The sequence below is a fragment of the Symphalangus syndactylus genome, chromosome X (genome assembly GCF_028878055.3).
Source record: "Symphalangus syndactylus isolate Jambi chromosome X, NHGRI_mSymSyn1-v2.1_pri, whole genome shotgun sequence".
Classification (NCBI taxonomy): domain Eukaryota; kingdom Metazoa; phylum Chordata; class Mammalia; order Primates; family Hylobatidae; genus Symphalangus; species Symphalangus syndactylus.
Window position 1 is genome coordinate 82,910,755 of NC_072447.2, and position 19,262 is coordinate 82,930,016.

At 39.6% G+C, this 19,262-nt stretch overlaps 1 protein-coding gene across 6 annotated transcripts in view; it reads right to left on the bottom strand.

Moving 5' to 3' along the window:
• Positions 1-19,262, bottom strand: part of ZDHHC15 (zinc finger DHHC-type palmitoyltransferase 15) — a 258,275-nt gene that overhangs the window by 185,517 nt on the left and 53,496 nt on the right. For all 6 annotated transcript variants that reach the window (XM_063634713.1, XM_063634714.1, XM_063634711.1 and 3 more), the window contains one exon: positions 17,577-17,671. In XM_063634713.1, the coding sequence (XP_063490783.1) occupies positions 17,577-17,671 (95 nt within the window). The remainder of the gene's footprint in view (positions 1-17,576; positions 17,672-19,262) is intronic.

The window sequence follows — 19,262 nt, forward strand, 5'->3', positions numbered from 1 at the left end:
ATAGAGAAAATGTGGTACATATACACCATGGAATACTATGCAGCCATAAAATGGAAGGAGATTATGTCCTCTACAGGGACATGGGTGGAGTTGGAAGCCATTATCCTCACCAAACTAACACATGAACGGATAACCAAACATCATACGTTCTCACTTATAAGTGGGAGCTGAACAATGTGAACACATGGACACAGGAAGAGGAACAACACACAGTGGGGCCTGTTAGGGGTGGGGGGAGGGACAGCATCAGGAAGAGTAGCTAATGGATGCTGGGATTCACACCTAGGTGATGGGATTATCTGTGCAGCAAAGCACCATGGCAAACATTTACCTGTATAACAAATGTGCATATCCTGCACATGTAGCCCTGAACTTAAAAGCTTAAGACAAAGAAAAAAACAAAAGTCAATAAATCAATATTATAAAACAGTAGCTAAATGAACTAAACACTGCAAAGTAATATAAAAAACAACTGGTTATTTTGTTTACTTAGAAGAACAGTTATACTCGTTAAGACAAAATTATAAGGTTTTAAAAATTCTTTTTAACATTATAATTAAAAGTAGCACCTTGTGGTGGCACTTTAATTTCTGGGATGTCCTTGGGAATATAACTTCCTTATAGTACACTGCACCTACTTGAAATGCACAGGAAGAGGACTTTCTATTTGTATGTGATAAATATCTCATGTCTACTGAACAAACTGGCTTTGGTTTGGAATAAGATGTCAGGCCTGGATGCCCTAATTCTGGCACTAACAAGACTTATTGAAAACTTATAACACAATGAGCCAGTAAATGCATTTTGGATGAGGCAATTGATGATAGATTGGGATGTACTTGGTATTAAAGAATGTAATATTGTGGCTATTAAATTGGCCCAATATATTCTCCTTTTCTTTTTACAAGTTAAAAATAATAAAGATGTGGTCTTAAATGTTAGATATTTGTAGTGCATGTCTAAATTCTGTCACCATCTCACCCAGGTTAGGGCTATGAAATTCCCAAGCAATCAGACTTACTACTGGCCTACAAGCTTCATGAGGTGATGATGACAGTCATTTTTATTTAGGCAAAATTCACATAACATAAATTCCATTTAAAGTGTCCATTTTATAGTGTACAATTCAGTAGCATTTAGTACAGAGTGTTGTGCAACCATTACCACTATCTAGTTCCAGAACAGTTTCATCTCCCCAAAAGGAAATGCCATACCTAATAACAGTTATTCTCCATTTCTCTCTATACCCAGAGCCTGGCAACTATTAATTTGCATTCTGTCTCTATGGATTTGCCTTTCTGGATATTTCACATAAATGTAATCAAAACTATGTGGCCTTCAGTGTCTGGTGTCTTTCAATTGGCATAATTTTTTTTTTTTTTTAGACAGAGATTTGCTCTTTTTTGCCTAGGCTAGAGTACAATGGCACAATCTCGGGTCACCGCAATCTATGCCTCCCGGGTTCAAGCGACTCTCCTGCCTCAGCCTCCCGAGTAACTGGGATTACAGGCATGCACCACAATGCCTGGCTAATTTTGTATTTTTAGTAGAACCGGGGTTTCTCCAAGTTGGTCAGGCTAGTCTCGAACTCCCGACCTCAGGTGATCTGCCTGCCTCAGCCTATCAATGTGCTGGGATTACAGGCATGAGCCATGTGCCCAGCCCTTGCATAATATTTTCAAGGTTCATCCGTATTGTACTATGTATCAGTGCTACATTCCTTTTCATGGCTGAATAAAATTCCAGCCATCATACGGACATACAGTATCTTCATTATCCATTTGTTCACTGATGAAAATTTGGACGGCTTCTACCTTTTGGCTATAGTGAATAGTGCTGCTATGAATAGTTATGTATAAGTACTTGTTTGAACACCTGTTTTCAATTATTTTGGGTATATAGGAGTGGGATTTCTGGGTCACATGGTAATTATATATTTAACTTTATGAAAATTTATACAGCTGTTTTCACATCAGTCATACCATTTTACATTCCTAGTAGCAATTTATGAAGGTTCTGATTTCTTCACATCCTCACCAAGAGTTATTATTTTTCAGTCATTCATTTAATTTGGCTATCCAAGTAGGGATCTATCATGGTCTTGTTTGCATTTCTATAATAACTAATGATGTCAAGAATCTTTTCTGTGCTTTTTGGCTATTTCTGTATATTCTTTGGAGACATGTCTATTCAAATCCTTTCACCAGTTTTAAATTTGGTTGTTTATTTTCTTGTTTATTTGTAGAAATTCTTGATATATTCTGAACACTTGACACATCAGATACATGACTTGCAAATATTTTCTCCCATTCTTTGGATGATCATCTCACTTTCTTGATAGTGTTGTTTGATGTACAAAAGGCTTTTTTTTAACTTTGATGAAGTCAAATTTATCAGTTTTTTCTTTTATTACTTGTGCTTTTGGTGTCATATCAAAAAATTCATTGCCAAATCCAAGAATAAAGATTTTCCCCTAAGTTTTATTCAAAGAATTTTGTAAATTTAGGTCTTACATTTAAGTATTTGGTCCTTTTTAAAATAATGTGATAAATATGCATAACAAAATTTAACCATTTTAAAGTATATAGTTCAGTGGCATTAAGTACATTCACATTATTGTTCAACCATCACTACCATCCATCTCCAGAACTTTATTCATCTTCCCAAACTGATATTCTATACTCATTAAATAACTCCACATTTCCCTCTCCTCCCAGTCTTAGCAAAGACCATTCTACTTTATCTCTGTGAATTCGACTATGTTAGGTATCTCATGTAAGTAGAATCATACATATTTGCCTTTTGTTACTGGTTTATTTCACTTAATATGATGTCCTGAAGTTTCATCCATGTGGTAGCATGTGTCAGAATTTCCCTCTCTTTCAAAAGCTGAATAATATTCCATTGTATGTATATACTTGATTTTACTTACCAATTCATTTGGGTTGCTTTCACCTTTTGGCTATTGTGAATAACGCTATAAACATAGGTATACAGCCATCTCTTTGAGACCATACTGTCAACTCTTTTGGGTATAAACCCAAAAGTGGAATTGCTAGACCCTATGGTGGTGCTATTTTTAACTATCTGAGGAACCATTATACTGTTTTCCATAGCAGTTACACCATTTTACCATTCCCACCAACAGCCTTCAGATGTTCCAATTTCTTGGGGGTGGAGCTAAGATGGCCGAATAGGAACAGCTCCCGTCTATAGCTCCCAGCGTGAGCGATGCAGAAGATGGGTGATTTCAGCATTTCTATCGGAGGTACTGGGTTCATCTCACTAGGGAGTGCCAGACAGTGGGTGCAGGACAGTTGGTGCAGCGCACTGCGTGCAAGCCGAAGCAGGGCGAGGCATTGCCTCAATGGGGAAGTGCAAGGGGTCAGGGAGTTCCATTTCCCAGTCAAAGAAAGGGGTGACAGATGGCACCTGGAAAATCGGGTCACTCTCCATCTAATACTGTGCTTTTCCAACAGGCATAAAAAACGGCACACCAGATTATATCCCGCACATGGCTTGGAGGGTCCTATGCCCACGGAGTCTCGCTGATTGCTAGCACAGCAGTCTGAGATCAAACTGCAAGGTGGCAGCGAGGCTGGGGGAGGGGCGCCTGCCATTGCCCAGGCTTGATTAGGTAAACAAAGCAGCGGGGAAGCTCGATCTGGGTGGAGCCCACCACAGCTCAAGGAGGCCTGCCTGCCTCTGTAGGCTCCACCTCTGGGGGCAGGGCACAGACAAACAAAAAGTCAGCAGGAACCTTCACAGACTTAAATGTCCCTGTCTGACTGACAGCTTTGAAGAGAGTAGTGGTTCTCCCAGCACGCAGCTGGAGATCTGAGAAGGGGCAGACTGCCTCCTCAAGTGTGTACCTGACACCCGAGCAGCCTAACTGGGAGGCACCCCCAAGTAGGGACAGACAGATGCCTCACATGGCTGGCTACTCCTCTGAGACAAAACTTCCAGAGGAATGATCGGGCAGCAGCATTTGTGGTTCAGCAATATTCGCTGTTCTACAGCCACCGCTGTTCTGCAGCCTCTGCTGCTGATACCCAGGCAAACAGAGTCTGGAGTGGACCTCTAGCAAACTCCAACAGACCTGCAGCTGAGCGTCCTGTCTGTTAGAAGGAAAACTAACAAACAGAAAGGACACCCACACCAAAAACCCATCTGTCTGTCACCATCATCAAAGACCAAAAGTAGATAAAACCACAAAGATGAGGAAAAAACAGAGCAGAAAAGCTGGAAACTGTAAAAAGCAGAGCACCTATCCTCCTCCAAATGAACGGAGCTCCTCACCAGCAATGGAACAAAGCTGGATGGAGAATGACTTTGATGAGTTGAGAGAAGAAGGCTTCAGATGATCAAACTACTCCGAGCTACAGGAGGAAATTCAAACCAATGGCAAAGAAGTTAAAACCATTGGAAAAAAATTAGACGAATGGATAACCAGAATAACCAATGCAGAGAAGGGCTTAAAGGAGCTGAAAGCCAAGGCTCAAGAACTATGTGAAGAATGCAGAAGCCTCAGGAGCCGATGCGATCAACTGGAAGAAACGGTATCAGTTAAGGAAGATGAAATGAATGAAATGAAGTGAGAAGGGAAGTTTAGAGAAAAAAGAATAAAAAGAAATGAACAAAGCCTCCATGAAATATGGGACTATGTGAAAAGACCAAATCTACCTCTGACTGGTGTACCTGAAAGTGACAGGGAGAATGGAACTCAGTTGGAAAACACTCTCCAGGAGAACTTCCCCAATCTAGCAAGGCAGGCCAACATTCAGATTCAGGAAATACAGAGAACGCCACAAAGATACTCCTCGAAAAGAGCAACTCCAAGACACATAATTGTCAGATTCACCACAGTTGAAATGAAGGAAAAAATGTTAAAGGCGGCCAGAGAGAAAGGTCGGGTTACCCACAAAGGGAAGCTCATCAGACTAACAGCTGATCTCTCGGCAGAAACTCTACAAGCCAGAAGAGAGTGGGGGCCGCTATTCAACATTCTTAAAGAAAAGGAGTTTCAACCCAGAATTTCATATCCAGCCAAACTAAGCTTCATAAGTGAAGGAGAAATAAAATGCTTTACAGACAAGCAAATGCTGAGAGATTTTGTCACCACCAGGCCTGCCCTAAAAGAGCTCCTGAAGGAAGCACTAAACATGGAAAGGAAAAACCGGTAGCAGCCACTGCAAAAACATGCCAAAATGTGAAGACTTTCGAGGCTAGGAAGAAACTGCATCAACTAACGAGCAAAATAACTAGCTAACATCATCATGACAGGACCAAATTCACACGTAATAATATTAACCTTAAATGTAAATGGGTTAAATGCTCCAATTAAAAGACACAGACGGGCAACTTGGATAAAGAGTCAAGACCCAGCAGTGTGCTGTTTTCAGGAAACCCATCTCACATGCAGTGATACACATAGGCTCAAAATAAAGGGATGGAGAAAGATCTGCGAAGCAAATGGAAAACAAAAAAAGGCAGGGGTTGCAATCCTAGTCTCTGATAAAACAGACTTTAAACCAACAAAGATCAAAAGAGACAAAGAAGGCCATTACATAATGGTAAAGGGATCAATTCAACAAGAAGAGCTAACTATCCTAAATATATATGCACCCAATACAGGAGCACCCAGATTCATAAAGTAAGTCCTTAGTGACCTAAAAGGACCTTAGTGACCCCACTGTCAACATCACACAGATCAACGAGACAGAAAGTTAACAGGGATACCCAGGAATTGAACTCAGCTCTGCAACAAGCAGACCTAATAGACATCTACAGAACGCGCCACCCCAAATCAACAGAATATACATTTTTTTAGCACCACACCACAACTATTCCAAAACTGACCACATAGTTGGAAGTAAAGCCCTCCTCAGCAAATGTAAAAGAACAGAAATTATAACAAACTGTCTCTCAGACCACAGTGCAATCAAACTAGAACTGAGGATTAACAAACTCACTCAAAACCTCTCAACTAAATGGAAACTGAACAACCTGCTCCTGAATGACTACTGGGTACATAATGAAATGAAGGCAGAAATAAAGATGTTCTTTGAAACCAATGAGAACAAAGACACAACATACCAGAATCTCTGGGACACATTCAAAGGAATGTGTAGAGGGAAATTTACAGCACTAAATACCCACAAGGGAAAGCAGGAAAGATCCAAAGTTGACACCCTAACATCACAATTAAAAGAATTACACAAGCAAGAGCAAACAGATTCAAAAGCTAGCAGAAGGCAAGAAATAACTAAAATCAGAGCAGAACTGAAGGAAATAGAGACACAAAAAACCCTTCAAAAAATTAAGGAATCCAGGAGCTGGTTTTTTGAGAAGATCAACAAAATTGATAGACCGCTAGCAAGAGTAATAAAGAAGAAAAGAGAGAAGAATCAAATAGATGCAACAAAAAATGAAAAAGGGGATATCACCACCAATCCCACAGAAATAGAGACTACCATCAGAGAATAATATACATACCTCTACGCAAATAAGCTAGAAAATCTAGAAGAAATGGATAAATTCCTCGACACATACACCCTCCCAAGACTAAACCAGGAAGAAGTTGAATCTCTGAATAGACCAATAACAGGCTCTGAAATTGTGGCAATAGGCAATAGCTTAGCAACCCCAAAAAGTCCAGGACCATATGGATTCACAGCCGAATTCTACCAGACGTACTTGGAGGAGCTGGTATCATTCCTCCTGAAACTATTCCAATCAATAGAAAAAGAAGGAATCCTCCCTAACTCATTTTATGAGGTCAGCATCATCCTGATACCAAAGCCTGGCAGAGACACAACAAAAAACAGAGAATTTTAGACCAATATTCTGGATGAACATTGATGCAAAAATCCTCAAAAAAATACGGGCAAACCAAATCCAGCAGCACATAAAAAGCTTATCCACCATGATCAAGTGGGCTTCATCCCTGGGATGCAAGCCTGGTTCAACATATGCAAATCAATAAATGTAATCCAGTATATAAACAGAACCAAAGACAAAAACCACATGATTATCTCAACAGATGCAGAAAAGGCCTTTGACAAAATTCAACAATCCTTCATGCTAAAAACTCTCAATAAATTAGGTATTGATGGGACGTATCTCAAAATAATAAGAGCTATGACAAACCCACAGCCAATGTCATACTGAATGGGTAAAAACTCGAAGCATTCCCTTTGAAAACTGGCACAAGACAGGGATGCCCTCTCTCACCACTCCTATTCAACATAGTGTTGGAAGTTCTAGCCAGGGTAATTAGGCAGGAGAAGGAAATAAAGGGTATTCAATTAGGAAAAGAGGAACTCAAATTGTCCCTGTTTGCAGATGACATGATTGTATATCTAGAATCCCCATTGTCTCAGTCCAAAATCTCCTTAAGCTGATAAGCAACTTCAGTAAAGTCTCAGGAAACAAAATCAATGTATGAAAGTCACAAGCATTCTTATACATCAATAACAGACAAACAGAGAGCCAAATCATGAGTGAACTCCCATTCACAATTGCTTCAGAGAATAAAATACCTAGGAATCCAACTTACAAGGGATGTGAAGGACCTCTTCAAGGAGAACTACAAACCACTGCTCAATGAAATAAAAGAAGATACAAACACATGGAAGAACATTCCATGCTTATGGGTAGGAAGAATCAATATTGTGAAAATGGCCATACTGCCAAAGGTAATTTATAGATTCAATGCCATCCCCATCAAGCTACCAATGACTTTCTTCACAGAATTGGAAAAAAACTACTTTAAAGTTCACATGGAACCAAAAAAGGGCCCACATCGCCAAGTCAATCCTAAGCCAAAAGAACAAAGCTGGCGGCATCACGCTATCTGACTTCAAACTATACTACAAGGCTACAGTAACCAAAACAGCATGGTACTGGTACCAAAACAGAGATATAGATCAATGGATCAGAACAGAGCCCTCAGAAATAATGCCGCATATATACAACCATCTGATCTTTGACAAACCTGACAAAAAGAAGTGATGGGGAAAGGATTCCCTATTTAACAAATGGTGGTGGGAAAACTGACTAGCCATATGTAGAAGGCTGAAACTGGATCCCTTCCTTATACCTTATACAAAAATTAATTCAAGATGGATTAAAGACTTCAATGTTAGACCTAAAACCATAAAAACCCTAGAAGAAAACTTAGGCAATACCATTCAGGACATAGGCATGGGCAAGGACTTCATGTCTAAAACACCAAAAGCAATGGCAACAGAAGCAAAAATTGACAAATGAGATCTAATTAAACTAAAGAGCTTCTGTACAGCAAAAGAAACTACCATCAGAGTGAACAGGCAACCTGGAAAATGGGAGAAAATTTTCGCAACCTACTCAACTGACAAAGGGCTAATATCCAGAATCTACAATGGACTCAAACAAATTTACAAGAAAAAAACAACCCCATCAAAAAGTGGGCGAAAGATATGAACAGACACTTTTCAAAAGAAGACATTTATGCAGCCAAAAAACACATGAAAAAATGCTCATCATCACTGGCCATCAGAGAAATGCAAATGAAAACCACAATGAGATACCATCTCACACCAGTTAGAATGGCCATCATTAAAAAGTCAGGAAACAACAGGTGCTGGAGAGGATGTGAAGAAACAGGAACACTTTTACACTGTTGGGACTGTGAACTAGTGCAACCATTGTGGAAGTCAGTGTGGCGATTCCTCAGTGATCTAGAACTAAAAATACCATTTGACCCAGCCATCCCATTACTGGGTATATACCCAAAGGACTATAAATCATGCTGCTATAAAGACACATGCAGACGTATGTTTATTGCGGCACTATGCACAATATCAAAGACTTGGAACCAACCCAAATGTCCAACAACGATAGACTGGATTAAGAAATTGTGGCACATATACACCATGGAATACTATGCAGCCATAAAAAATGATGAGTTCATGTCCTTTGTAGGGACATGGATGAAACTGGAAACCATCATTCTCAGCAAACTATCGCAAGGACAAAAAGCAAACACCGCATATTCTCACTCATAGGTGAGAATTGAACAATGAGAACACATGGACACAAGAAAGGGAACATCACACTCCAGTGACTGTTGTGGGGTGGGGGGAGGGGGGAGGGACAGCATTAGGAGATACACCTAATGCTAAATGACGAGTTAATGGGTGCAGCACACCAACATGGCACATGTATACATAGGTAACAAAACTGCACATTGTGCACATGTACCCTAAAACTTAAAGTATAATAATAATAAAATTTAAATATATATATATTTATATTTTAAAAAGTTCCAATTTCTTTACGTCTTCACCAACACTTGCTGTTTTACAGTTTTTTTTTATTGTAAGCCTTTTAATAAAGGTTTTAATAAAGGATGTGAGGTGGTATCTCATTGTTTTGATTTGCATTAATCTAATGATTAACGATTTTCAGCATCTTCATGTGCTTCTTCGTGATGGTTAATATTGAGTGTCAACTTGATTGGATTGAAGGATGCAAAGGATCCTGGGTGTGTCTGCAAGGGTGCTGCCAAAGGAGATTAACATTTGTCTCAGTGGGATGGGGAAGGCAGACCCACCCTTAATCTGAGTGGGCACCATCTAATCAGCTACCAGCGAATATAAAGCAGGCAGAAAAACGCGAAAAGACTAGACTGCCTATCCTCCAAGGCTACATCTTTCTACCAAGCTGGACCCTTCCTGCCCTCGAACATTGGACTCCAAGTTCCTCAGTTTTGGGACTCGGACTGGCTTTCCTTGCTCCTCAGCTTGCAGATGGTCTATTGTGGGCCCCTGTGATTGTGTGAGTTAATACTTCACAAACTCCTGGAGTTTCACGGCTTGTGAGAGGCAAGGAGTTTAGTGACTGTATACATAATACCTTTGACCATATGTGGAGAACCAAGGAACATAATCTTTCTCCCACCCTTCCCCAAAGAAACATGTGGCTTTTTACAAGGGTAACTGCATTGGGGAAAGGGAAATGATCAGACATTTTGAGGACTACTGGACACTGGCTCTGAGGTGATGATTCCAGGCAAGCAAAAATGACATTACAGTCCTCCAGTTAAAGTAGGGGCATATGGAGGTCAGGTAATTAGTGGAGTTTTAGCTCAGGTCCAATTTACAGTGTCCAGTGTCCAGTGGGTCCCCGGACTCATCTTGTGGTCACTTCCCCAGTGCCAGAATGCATAATTGGCATAGACATACTTAGCAGCTGGCAGAATCCCCACAATGGCTCCCTGACTGGTAGGGTGAGGGTCATTATGGTGGGAAAGACCAAATGGAAGTCATTAGAGCTGCCTCTACCTAGAAACATAGTAAATCAAAAACAGTATCACATCCCTGGAGGGATTGTGATTAGTGCCACCATCAAGAACTTGACAGATGCAGTGGTGGTGATTCCCACTACATTCTCCTTCAACTCTCCAATTTGGCCTGCACAGAAAACAGACGGATTTTGGAGAATTACAGTGGATTATCGTAAGCTTCACCAAGTGGTGACTCCAATTGCAGCTGCTGTAACAGATATGGTTTCATGGCTTGAGCAAATTAACACATCTCCTGGTGCCTGGTATGCAGACATTGACTTAGTAAATGCCTTTTTCTCCATTCCTGTCCATAAGGCCCACCAGAAGCAATTTGCCTTCAGCTGGCAAGGCCACTAATACATCTTTATTGTCCTACCTTAGGAGTATATCAACTCTTTGTCTTTGTGACATTATCTTATTGGGAGAGACCTTGATCGTTTTTCGCTTCTGCAAGATATCACACTGGTCCATTACATTGATGACATTATGCTGATTGGATCCAGTGTGCAAGAAGTAGCAAATACATTGGACTTATTGATGAGACATTTGCATGCCAGAGGATCAGAAATAAATCCAACTAAAATTCAGGGACCTTCTACCTCAGTAAAATTTCTAGGGGTCCAGTGGTGTGAGGCCGTCAAAATATTCCTTCTGAGGTGAAGGATAAGTTGCTGCATTTGGCCCCTCCTACAACCAAGAAATTAGCACAATACCTAGTGGGCCTATTTGGATTTTGGATGCAACACATTCCTCATTTGAGCATGTTACTCTGGCCCATTTATCAAGTGACCCAAAAGGCTGCCAGTTTTGAGTTGGGTCCAGAACAGGAGAAGGCTCTGCAACAGGTCCAGTCTGCTGTGCAAGCTGCTCTGCCACTTGGGCTATACGACCCAGCAGATCCAATGGTGCTTGAGGTGTCAGTGGCAGATAGGGATGCTGTTTGGAGCCTTTGGCAGGCTCCCACAGGTGAATCACAGCAGAGGCCTCTAGGATTTTGGAGCAAGGCCCTGCCATCTTCTGCAGATAGCTACTCTCCTTTTGAGAGACAGCTCTTGGCCTATTACTGGGCTTTGGTGGAAACTGAACGATTGACTACGGGTCATAAAGTCACCATGTGACCTGAACTGTCTATCATGAACTGGACACTCTGCAACCCATCTAGCCATAAAGTTGGTTGTGCACATCAGTATTCTATCATCAAATGAAGTGGTATATACGTGATCATGCTCGAGCAGGTCCTGAAGGCACAAGTTACATGACAAAGTAGCTCAAATGCCCATGGTCTCCACTCCTGCCACCTTGCCTTCTCTCCCCCAGCCTGCACTGATGGCCTCATGGGGGGTTCACTACGATCAGTTGACAGAGGAAGAGATTACTACGGCCTGGTTCACAGATGGTTCTACACGAAATGCAGGCACCACCCGAAAGTGGACAGCTGCAGCACTACAGCCCCTTTCTAGGACATCCCGGAAGGACAGTGGTGTAAAGAAATCTTCCCATGGGGCAGAACTATGAGCAACACACCTGGTTGTACAATTTGCATGGAGGAAGAAATGGCCAGATGTGAAATTATATACTGATTCATGGGCTGTAGCCAATGGTTTGGCTGGTTAGAGATTTGGAAGAAGCATGATTGGAAATTTGGTGACAAAGAAATATGGGGAAGAGGTATGTGGATGGACCTCTCTGAGTGGTCATAAACTGTGAAGATATTTGTATCCCATGTGAGTGGTCACCAACGGGTGACTTCAGCAGAGGAGGATTTTAATAATCAAGTGGATAGGACGACCTGTTCTGTGGACATCACTCAGCCTCTTTCCCCAGCCACCCCTGTCATCGCCCAATGGGCCCATGAACAAAGTGGCTGTGGTGGCAAGGATGGAGGTTATGCATGGGCTCAGTGACATGGACCTCCACTCAACAAGGTTGACTTGGCTATGGCCACTGCTGAGTGCCCAATTTTGCCACAGAAGAGACCAACATTCAGCATTCAAATTGGCACCATTCCTAGGGGTGATCAGCCAGCTACCTGGTGGCAGGTTGATTATATTGGACTTCATTTATCAGGAATGGGCAGAGGTTTTTCCTCACTGGAATAGATACTGACTCTGAATATAGGTTTACCTATCCTGCACACAATGCTTCTGTCAATACTACAATCCATGGACTCATGGAATCCCTTATCCACCATCACGGTAATCCACACAGCACTGCCTCTAATCAATGCACTCACTTTATGGCTAAAGACGTGAGGCAGTGGGCTCATGCTCATGGAATTCCCATGTTCCCTATCATCCTGAAGCAGCTGGATTGATAGAACGGTGGAATAGCCTTTTGAAATCACAATTACAATGTCAACTAGGTGACAATACTTTGCAGAGCTGGGGCATAGTTCTCCAGAAGGCCGTGTATGCTTTGAATCAGCATCCAATATATGGTACTCTTTCTTGCATAGGCAGGATTCATGTGTCCACAAATCAAGTAGTGGAAGTGGAAGTGGCACTACTCACTATCACCCCTAGTGATCCACTAGCAAAATTCTTGCTTCCTGTTCCCACAACATTATGTTCTGCTTGCCTAGACGTCTTTGTTCCAGATGGAGGAACACTGCCACTAGGAGACACAACAATGATTCCATTAAACTGGAAGTTAAGATTGCCACCTGGACACTTTGGGCTTCTACCTTTAAGTCAACAAGCTGAGAATGGAGTTATAGTGTTCCCTGGGGTGACTGACCCAGACTATCAAGATGAAATCAATTTACTACTCCACAACGGAGGTAAGAAAGAATATGCATGTAATACAGGAGTAGAAGAAGGTGGTCATCAATACCAGCTACAGCCATGTGACCAGTTGCAGAAACAAGAACTATAATTATCATGAGCATTTCTTCCTTTTCTTAAAAACATATTTGTGCATGTATACACTTGTACTAAGAAAATATCTTCCTTCTATTTCCTTTTTCCTTTATCATGTGACATAAGATTTATTGACTTCATATCAGCATTTAAGTATTGTTAACTTTATGTAATAGCATTTGGTTTGGGTATTGGTGTGTTTCTGGTTGTACGAAGGATAGTTATATCATGTCAGGCATAATTATGACCTTATTATTGTCTTCATTTGAAGATTATGTATGATCTCAGGAGATGTGCACGGTTTCAACTTGACAAGGGGTGGAGTTGTGATGGTTAATACTGAGGGTGAACTTGATTGGACTGAAGGATGCAAAGGACTGATCCTGGGTGTGTCTGTGAGGGTGCTGCCATAGGAGAATAACATTTGAGTCACTAGGCTTGGGAAGGCAGACCCACCCTTAATCTGGGTGGGCACCATCTAATCAGCTGCCAGTGAATATAAAGCAGGCAGAAAAACGTGAAAAGACTAGACTGGCCTAGCCTCCAAGCCTACATCTTTCTCCTATGCTGGACCTTTCATGCCCTCAAACATCAGACTCCAAGTTCTTCAGTTTTGGGACTCAGACTGGCTTTCCTTGCTCCTCAGCTTGCTGATGGCCTATTGTGAGACCTTGTGATTGTGTGAATTAATACTTAATAAACTCCCCTTCATATATATATATATATATGTACTTTTATTATACTTATACTTTTATATACTCCCATATACGTGTGTGTATATATATAATCCCCTTTATATATATGTGTATATATATATATAATCCCCTTTATATATATATATGTATATATATATAAAATCCCCTTTATACACACACACACACACACACACACACACACACATATACTATTAGTTCTGTCCATCTAGAGAACCCTGACTAAAATATTCCTGATCATTGAGATATCTTCTTTGGAGAACTGTCAAGTTATTTACCCATTTTAAAATTGATCTGCACATATAACCCTTGAAGCTAAAATAAAAGTTGAAATTATTTTTAAAAAATAAAATGAGTTGGCCAGGTGTGGTGGCTCATGCCTGTAATCCCAGCACATTGGGAGGCTGAGACGGGTGGATTACGAGGTCAGGAGATCGAGACCATCCTGGCTAACATGGTGAAACCCCATCTCTACTAAAAAAAATACAAAAAATTAGCCAGGCTTGGTGGTGGGTGCCTGTGGTCCCAGCTACTTGGGAGGCTGAGGCAGGAGAATGGCATGAACCCAGAAGCGGAGCTTGCAGTGAGCCGAGATTGCGCCACTGCACTCCAGCCTGGGCGACTGAGTGAGACTCCGTCTCAAACATAAATAAATAAATAAATAAATAAATAAATAAATAAATAAAAATAAAATGAGTTTTTTTGTTTAGCTGTAGTTTTTAAATATTCTGTATAATAACTCTTTATCTAACATATTACTTATATTTTCTGCTATTCTGTAGGCTGCCTTTTCACTCTGTTAAATGTATCCTTTGACATATGAAAATTTTTAATTATGATATAGTCCAATTTAAGTATGTTTACTTTTTTACAGTGTTGGTGTCATATCTAAGAAATTGCCAAACCAATGTTATAAAAATATTCCTCTGTGGATTTTTTCCTGAGTTTTATAATCCTAGCTCTGAAGTTTAGATCTTGGATCTATTTTAAATTAATTTTTGTATATGGTGTGAGGTAAGGGTTCTATATCATTCTTTTGGATATGGACATCCAGTTATCCCAACACCACTTGTTGAAGACTGTGCATTCTCCAGTAGAATGCTTTTAGCATGGTTGTTGAAGATTTCTGACCAAATATGTAAGTGTTTGTTGTTGGGCTCTTTATCCTATTCCATTGGTCTACATAGCTGTCCTTATGCCAGTACCACATTGTTTTGATTACTGTAGCTTTGTAGTAAATTCTGAAATCAGGAAGTGTGAAGCTACGTCTTTGTTCTTTTTCAAGATTGTTTTTGGCATGTGGGATCTCTTGATATTCCACATAAATTTTAGAAAATGATTTTTTATTTCTGCAAAAAAAAGATCATTGGGATTTTGATATAAATTGCATTAAATCTATAGATTGATTTGGGTAGTATTTACATTTTAACAATATTAACTCTTCCAATTCATGAATACAGGATGCTTTTCCCTTTATTCATGTCTACTTTCTTTCAGTGACATTTTTTAGTTCTCACTTTAGAAGTCTTTCACTTTTTGGGTTACGTTTATTCCTAAGTATTTTATTATTTTTGGTGCTATTATAAATGAAATTGCTTTTTTAGTTTCCTTTCAGATTGCTCAGTGTTAGCATATCAAAACATAATTGCTTTTTGCGTGATGTGGTGATTTTGTATCCTGCAACTTTGCTGAATTCATTCATTATTTATAATAGGGTTTTACATGTGGAAAATTTAGTTTTCTAGATGTAAGATCATACTTACAAACAGAGATAATTTTACTTCCTCCTGTTCAATTTCAATGCCTTTTATCTGATTTTCTTTCCTACTTGCACTGGCCAGAGGAAATGTTTCTTAATTTTTTAAGAAATTTGGGAAGGATTGATGTTAATTATTCCTTAAATATGTGATAGAATTCATCTGTGAAGCCATCTGGTCCTTGGGTTTTCTTTGTTGGCAGGTTTTTGATTATTAATTCTATATCTTTACTTGTTAAAAGTCTATTCAGATTTTTTATTTCTGCTTGAGTTAGTTTTGGCAGTTTGTGTCTTTCTAAAAGTTTTTTTTTTATCTTGTTAGAGTTCTTTTTTTTATTATTATACTTTAGGTTTTAGGGTACATGTGCACAATGTGTAGGTTTGTTACATATGTATCCATGTGTCATGTTGTTTTGCTGCACCCATTAACTCGTCATTTAGCATTAGGTATATCTCCTAATGCTGTCCGTCCCCCCTCCCCCCACCCCACAAAGGACATGAACAGACACTTCTCAAAAGAAGACATTTATGCAGCCAAAAAACACATGAAAAAATGCTCATCATCACTGGCCATCAGAGAAATGCAAATCAAAACCACTATTAGATACCATCTCACACCAGTTAGAATGGCCATCATTAAAAAGTCAGGAAACAACAGGTGCTGGAGAGGATGTGGAGAAATAGGAACACTTTTACACTGCTGGTGGGACTGTAAACTAGTTCAACCATTGTGGAAGTCAGTGTGGTGATTCCTCAGGGATCTAGAGCTAGAAATACCATTTGACCCAGCCATCCCATTACTGGGTATATACCCAAAGGACTATAAATCATGCTGCTATAAAGACACATGCACACATATGTTTATTGTGGCACTATTCACAATAGCAAAGACTTGGAACCAACCCAAATGTCCAACAACGATAGACTGGATTAAGAAAATGTGGCATATATACACCATGGAATACTATGCAGCCATAAAAAATGATGAGTTCATGTCCTTTGTAGGGACACGGATGAAACTGGAAAACATCATTCTCAGTAAACTATCGCAAGGACAAAAAATCAAACATCACATGTTCTCACTCATAGGTGGGAATTGAAGAACGAGAACACATGGACTGAGGGAGGGGAACATCACACTCCAGGGACTGTTGTGGGGTGGGGGGAGGGGGGAGGGACAGCATTAGGAGATATACCTAATGCTAAATGACGAGTTAATGGGTGCAGCACACCAACATGGCACATGGATACATATGTAACAAACCTCCACATCGTGCACATGTACCCTAAAACTTAAAGTATAATAATAATAAAAAAAGAAGAAAGAAATAAAAAATAAAAAATAAATAAAATAAAATTTGAGACAGGGTCTTACTCTGTCAGTCAGGCTGGAGTGTAGTGGCACCATCACAGGTCACTGCAGCCTCAAACTCCTGGGTTTAGGTAATCTTCCTGCCTCTGCCTCCTGAGTAGCTGGGAACACAGGTGTGCTCCACCATGCCCAGCTAATTAAAAAATTCTGTGTACTTTTTAATACACATTAAAATTTCTGTGTATTTTAATACACATTAAAAATTCTGTGTATTTTTCATACACAGAATACAGGGTCTCACTTTGTTGCCTAGGTCTCAAACTCGTAGCTTCAAGTGGTTCTCCTGCCTCAGCCTCCAAAAATGTTGGGAATACAGGTGTGATCCACAGCACCCAGTTGGCTTCTTAGTATTAAAGATTTCCAGAGCTGGTGATTTCACAAACTCCTTCAGTAGCCTATCCTACCCTCAATTTACCTTTATCACTAGGAGTTCTTTAAGATTACCCTGACTCTTTCGTATTATTTACTCCTCTTTTTGTCCTCTTCTTGCTTTACTGTCATTTCTGCTTTTTTCTGTTCTTATCCTTTAAGAAGTAACCAATATTCTTACCTTCTGGTTTGGCTGCTGTGGGAGTGTAAAGATAGACTTCCAGTAGGTCCAGGTAAAGAACACAAAGATGGCATGGTAGAGTATGAGGTAAATAACTGAAATAAAAAAAAAATCAGTGTTTATACTATCTTTTTATCCATTTCTAAGAGTTCAAAAATACAAAGTTCCATGACAAATTTTTATTCTGTTTTCCTATTAACATGTATTCTCTGGTATTATTATGAAGTGTTAATTTTATTTTCCTATACAGTGACAGAAACAAGCCATAATGACAAACTTGAAACAAAGACTTTCTGCAAGTTGCATACCTTAAAAGTTGCCATGTGATTCTTGAAGTAAAGAGGGAAATGTCCTTTATGACAATGCAAGGAAAACTTCAGCCAATTGTCATTATCTTTGCTACTTTGAGTACTGAAAGGTGATAATGACACAATTTACACAGCACTTTAGAGTTTACAACATGCTTTCAGATATATTATTTCATTTTATTTTCTCAATAAATTTGTAAGATAGGTAATAAGATAGGGATTGTCAATTAACTACCAGAGGTAGTTGATTAACCAAAGTCACAGAGGTAGTCTATAATGTAGCCAGGTGTTAAAGACTAAGCATTTTTTTTCTTTTACAAAATTTTGTATAAATTCATGGAGTACAAGTAAAATTTCGTTACATGCATAGGTTGCACAGTGGTGTAGTCAGGGCTTTCAAGAGTATCTATCACTTGAATAATGTACATTGTACCTATTAAGTAGTTTCTTATCATCCACCCCTCTCCCACCGCCTCACTCATACCAGTCTCTATTATCTATCATTCCACAGTCTATTTCCATATGTACACATTATTTAGCTTCCACTTATGAGTGAGAACATGAGGTATTTGTCTTTCTGCGTCTGAGTTGTTTCACTTAAGATAATGGCCCCCAGTTCCATCCATCTTGCTGCAAAAGACATGATTTCATTCTTTCTTATGGCTGAATAGTATTCCATTGAAGATTATATACTTTTGAAGTGTGGGTTGTACTTCTGAGACAGTTATAAAAGTGGCTCTCTACTACCTTTCTTTTCATACCCTTTGCCTTTTAGATAGCTCTTCTCATCTGAGATATTCTGGTATTCTCCAAAGAGGTGGTTATAAGACTGCAAGACTGCGAGTCCTTAAATGGTATGGTCTTATTACTTCAATCCATCAGAAAGACTCAAGGGAATAATGTGACTCAAGACCAACTTAATAGGACTGAGCCTCTCATACATTTATAATTGAATTGAAAAAAAAAGAGAGACTCTACTCTCCTGGCCCAGTGCTAGCAACCCTACAGGACAAGACCTTTTATATGTGCTTGATTTTTGTAATTATGAAATCTCATTTTAAAATTCAAGCAATATAAAGTAAAAGGTAAATGTCCACCCCACACATACATTTAACTTCACACCTCCCCATTCTAAGGCACAACACCTCTTTGGTGTTTGGTATGTATCATTCCAGATCCTCTTATTTGTATATGTTTATACAAATATATGTATATATGTACACCACAAACATGAAAGATTTGTAACATTTTAACACTTTTAATTGTATCTCTTTTTAAAGGTAATATATTTACAAATTTTAAAATCTGAAAATATGGAATAGTATACAGTGAAAAGTCTTCCTCCTATACCTTTCTCCCAGCCACCCAGTTCTCCTTG